At 35.8% G+C, this 5,554-nt stretch overlaps 1 protein-coding gene across 1 annotated transcript in view; it reads right to left on the bottom strand.

The window, feature by feature from the left end:
• Nucleotides 1-322: 322 nt before the first annotated feature.
• Nucleotides 323-5,554, bottom strand: part of LOC110315385 (probable alcohol sulfotransferase) — a gene marked incomplete at its 5' end in the record, with an annotated part of 61,693 nt that continues 56,461 nt past the window's right edge. Inside the window, 2 exons of the mRNA XM_029534731.1 lie at nucleotides 323-538; nucleotides 1,329-1,428. Of these exons, the coding sequence (XP_029390591.1) occupies nucleotides 426-538; nucleotides 1,329-1,428 (213 nt within the window). The remainder of the gene's footprint in view (nucleotides 539-1,328; nucleotides 1,429-5,554) is intronic.

Here is a 5,554-nt window from a genome sequence, read left to right as displayed (position 1 = left end):
CAAGACTCCATGATTCTGAGCTGAAGATATGAGTCTCAAAGATGGAGAGATCTTAATAGTACTGTATTGCTTAGGTAGAGGACCTGAAATCAGTTCCTAGGACCCAAAGAAGGAAGTTTACAGCTACATGCAACTTCAGGTCCCTTGGAACCAATGCACTCTTCTGGCCTCTGAAGGTATTACAAACAGAACGGTATACACACAACCACCACCACCACCACCACCACCACCACCACCACCACCACCACCACCACTACCACCACCACCACTGTTGCTACTACTAGTATTAGTAACACTAGCTTTTAAAAAATCACCCTCACAATTCCACAACAGGATTTATTGCATGACCACATTCAGGTACTCAGATATAGAACAACAGGAACCTAAACATCAGTGTTCATGTAATATTTAAAAGTTTTGAAAACTTATTCCCATGGGAACATCCTTGGGGGGAATCCGGCCATTTTCTCCTGGAAAACTTTATCGAAGGTTTCAGCTTGGGCTACTGTGAAGTGATTCTTCCAGTCCCCAATTGTACCTGTAAAATGTGAAGCAGATACATAGGTGGATTAATAAGCTTCGTAACACTGCACTAGCTTCCTATCATATGCTTTTACCATCTGTTTGATAAAGATCACATAGTTAATATGCTACATCCACTCCAGTAGTGACTCACATTACAGGTTTAGAAATCTGGAAGCAGTCCTGAGGCAGAGTTTCAAGGAAATAGCCTCCTGGAACTTTGGTATTTCCATAGCTAGAATGCCCCAGATTTGTCTCTACAATATTGTGGAGGGTCTTGCATGCTTTCTTACAGTATTTTACTGTATAAGAGTTAGAAGTTAGAAGTTTAGCAACTTAGAATCTTCATTACAGCCAAGTATATCAGACTACATTGCATATTAGAATCAAGTTGGTGAATTTCTGACAAATGGAGATTCCCTACAGATACTTAAAAGAAGAGCCAAGTTACACTCATATACAAGAATTTACCAAGGCATATGAAATAGGAGGGTTGTGGTATTGCATTATTCATGAGAAGGTATGCTAGAGCAGAACCCCCTGGTGCTAGCTTTCACAAGGCTCAAAGGAGTGGCACAAATTGTGACTAGGTTGTGAAATCCTTACCTGTCATTAGCTGTCTATAAGCAGAGCAGTTTTATCTTTACTGTAAACACTACCTGGTTCCTGTCAGTCTTTTGAAGTCATTTCTGTTTACTATCAGATACTTCAAAGTACTTTGCCTGCTGTGACACTCTACTCCTTTGTTTTCTGTATTATATAAGATTTGTGTTTGATTTGTGACAATACATTCAGATTCAGCGTACTCTCTCCTGTCTGCGTCTGTCTGTCAATACTCGTTGACTCCATGCCCAACTGCCAGAACCTTGATTCCCACAGATTGAGGGGAAACCGAATGAGCCCGGTCTATGGCATTAATAAATCAAACTACCATTTTCTGTAGCAAACTTCTTAAGTCCTGAAATCATATATACAATCTTCTCCCTCTATATAAGTCATGTCCTACATTTTCCTCTCCCAACCTAACAGCAGCAACACTGACTTGATCTTTTTATATATACACAGATTATTCCTGCTTCCCATCAAACTTGTTCCTATCATGCTATCCTACTCAGAAGTGTTTCTCATCTCAATGATCCAAACAGACTTCAATTGTTCTGTCTACATTTAAGTATTTACTTATAGAAGTAAATAATTTTAAAGCAACTTTTAAATACTATCTTAAAATAGTTTCTACTTATGTGTGCGTGGGTTCACATGAGTGCTATTGATACACACAGTTATGAGCAGCATTTCAGCTGTCTTGATTTTCTAACCAGACACAGTGGACCCAGTCCCTCCCAGCTGAGGGCATTGCAGGAGTCTGTTTCACTCAGCCATGGTGTTTTATGATGCATGAAGATTTGTATAATTTCAGCCCCTGTCCTATATAGCACTGTGTCTTCTGACCATATATTGGTTTTCACCACTCCATTACAGAATGTCTTTAGTTTGAGCCTTAGAGATTAATTAAGTGCTCACATTGTGTTGTATCTTCCTTCACACTAGAAGGCTAATATTTTTCATATAATTACATCTTGCTCTTTGTCTCTTTATTAATAACACTGTAACCTCTTCCCATCTTTCCTCCATTTACAACTCAGCAGGACCCATCCTTGCTTTATTTCCTAGCTGTGACACTGTTTTGTGTACCATATATTTATGCTTTGAATATACACACAGAATATGCATCTAATATATTTGAAAAGAAAGTGTTTCTGAAATTACTAAATGGTTCATTTTGCACAGAGTGCCAGACATATAATATATACTCAATGTGGGATTTTAAAATAAATTCGTGATTACCCGAGAAAGGTATAGGCAGTGCTCCTATTTTGCTGATGAGGAAAAATTAGTCTTTGAGATGTTACCCAGTATGATAATGATGAATTTGTATTTGAATCCAAAAAGAATGAAAATAGAAGCCATTCTTTTCTTTATCACATTACTTTCTGTATCGTTACATAAGTTAATTTTAATTTCTCAGAGGGTTATATTAAAGAAAATATAAATAATTCATAAAAATATAAATCCCTGATACAGAATATTAAAATAATATACTATTAATTGATATGAATATAAAAGTGTCATCTAATGAGATGGGTACCTATTAATATCCATTGCTACTCTCAGGTTCTTTCTTTTCTTTATTAGAACATGTTTTCTTATTGTTTTTGACAGCATGCCTGGATCCTGATAAGACAAACCAGTTAGATGCTGGACTACAAGCATCTCAACAAATTCAATATGGATTCCCAATGGCATAAATCAGTCCATATGAGAAAACCACATCTTTGGAGGTACATGGAATTGTAAGTTCACCTATGTGCAAATTCTGTGCACCTTATTGATGTACTTTTATTTTCATTCCTTGTTTCTAAAAATCTCCCCAAACTTTTGTGTGTCAGATGGCAGGATAACCCTAACATGTGGTGGTTTAACTCTTGTTGAAAAAGAACTTCCTCATAGTTCTGGAGGCTACAGATCTCACATCAGAGTATTGTCCAAACCTTTGTAGGACTTTCTTTTTGGCCTGAAGATGTCAGGCTTCTTCCTCTGTCCTTGGGTAATCTTCCCCTTTTGACTTTGATTAATGTCTTCTGAAGATACCAGTGAAAATGATTAATGGCCCAACTATTGTGTCCATTAAGCATATACTTTGAAGTAATGAGACCTGGGAATTTTGAGGTTTGCCAGAATATATTTCCTATACATGTCTTGATTGTGGCATTGCCTTTAGAAAGTCTTGACAACTACACAGTGGCTGAATATCTCTCTAGTCTGCATTTCCTGCAGAGTTTAAATATTGAATTACAATGACTACAATTGCATTTGGAAAATCATTTCTTGGAGATTAAAACCAGGTACATCTCACCAACCTGAATAATTGAATTTCTGGGATACATCTGATAAAGTAGCTCTTCAGAAGCAATAAAAGATATTTTCTTGTGTCTTGAGATAAGAACAATTAAAGGATATTGGAAAATAGGTCTAGTGAATTCCTCCTCGCTAAGGCAAGTCTACAACTTAATACAGCTTTTTAATGCTTTATGATTTAGGGAATTAGATTTTCTAATGGTAAATAATGCAATTTGTCTAGCACTATCTTTGATTTGCTCATACTTTGATGATTCAAAAATGACACCAACCTGATAGAGGAATTGAGAAGACAAATATTATCTTTATATACATTTTCCTTTCAAAATTATTTCTAGACATATCTATTTTATCATTCTCTATAATGAATTAGTGAAGCAAGTAGGTGATGTATTTGGTGTCCCTCATCAGTGACCTGGTTTCCAGAGTTACACGGCTTAATGGGTATTGGTGTTGTACTAACACAAGAAAAACAATCCCCCAAAACAAAAGCTGTCTTCAAGTGAAAAAAAAAAAGCTGCATCTAATCACTAGGATAATTAAAATTTTAAAAGACTAATGAAGTATTATCAAGTATTCTGGCAGAAGTTTGTTATAATTAATGCATTATGTATGTATGTATGTATGTATGTATGTATGTATGTTTTTATGTATGCTTGTATGTATGTATTCCTGCTATCATCTGTGCTGCATGACAAATAGTATTTGTATTTGGAAGAGATTAAATCCAAGTGTTGTCTCGTCCTATAATAATCTTCCTGGAAAAGCAGGAAAAACAATTGTCTTCATGGAATTTTGTCTTAGATTCTATTCCATCTGCTCTGATTTGTCTCTGCTAAAGTTTTTGCTTGTCAGTTTCCTTAGCCCTTTGCTATTAACAGAGCTACTTCATTCATTTAGGTATGTAATAACAGACATTTACTTTCTTATATTGTTTTAACTCTGCCAAATTCTCATTCATTTTAGGAAATCTAGGAACAGACCACTTTGCTTAGGTGAGACCTTCATTTCTAGTGCAGAGAAATATGTCTCCACAGAGTCTGGAGTGCAAGAGTCTGAGGGCAGCTGGCAAAACAGTTTATTCTTCCACATGCCTTGATCTTTAGTGTATAGATTTCCACTTTCTTTTAGTGAGTGGTGACATATCTTTATGTTTAAATCTCAGTAAAAATTTCCTATTCTTTGGATAAAAGAGTACTGGATTAAATACAATCTGCTAACTACTTTGACTTCATTTTTCTATGAAAACCTCTTATATCCTTACATTGTTAGTATCCATATCTCACACTTTGAAGCAGTCAATTGAAGGTAAAGGCTGAAACATTTAAATTATGGATAAAGAAAATTAAACTCATAATTTTTTACTTCATTCATTTATACCCATGTTTTTATTCATTGCTAAATATCTGATGACTGATACCTTCTTTCTTCTACTCTATGTTCTATCTCACCTATCATTATCTAATCGGGTCTGGGTGAGGCTCTAGGTCTGATTCATTCTGGCAAAATCACTCCAGAAATGTACAGCTATGAAACCACACGCACAATCTGCTCCCAGCATAGAGAGGAGTTGGTACAGAAATAGAGAGGATTGAAATTCCCCTTTCAGGAGAGATAATTCCAAAGAAGAGAGGGCTCATGAACCTAAAATAATCTAAACATAGTTTGGCAAATGACATCAGATATTAACACCAGAGAATTTTCTTAGTCCTATTAGAGTATAATCTTGGCTTACACTGGGCAGCAATCTTGACCTGTTCAACATCTTTTCTAGCTGGTAATGTAATTTTGGTGGTTCTATGGTTATTGTCTTAGATATATCTTTGGCCTACTGCATTACATTTATTTTTTATATTTTAGAGATGAAGATTAAGATACAGGCAACTTTGCAATGCCTCATAAAATACTGACTACTTTCCCATTTTTTTCATTGAAGTTATTGGACATTACCATCTCCAATTCCAAGTTCATCTCCCAGAATCAATCAACTTTACAGTGGCTGAAGCCCACATCTTCTCCATAAAAAACATTCCCTATAATGTCTGTGAGAAGCTATCAGTGATGAGCAGTGACTTTCAGTACATTCCCAACAACTTCTCAGAGCTTCATTGGCACA

The sequence above is a fragment of the Mus pahari genome, unplaced genomic scaffold (assembly GCF_900095145.1).
Source record: "Mus pahari unplaced genomic scaffold, PAHARI_EIJ_v1.1 scaffold_6861_1, whole genome shotgun sequence".
In the NCBI taxonomy this organism is placed as follows: domain Eukaryota; kingdom Metazoa; phylum Chordata; class Mammalia; order Rodentia; family Muridae; genus Mus; species Mus pahari.
This window is presented reverse-complemented; position numbering and strand designations above follow the sequence as displayed.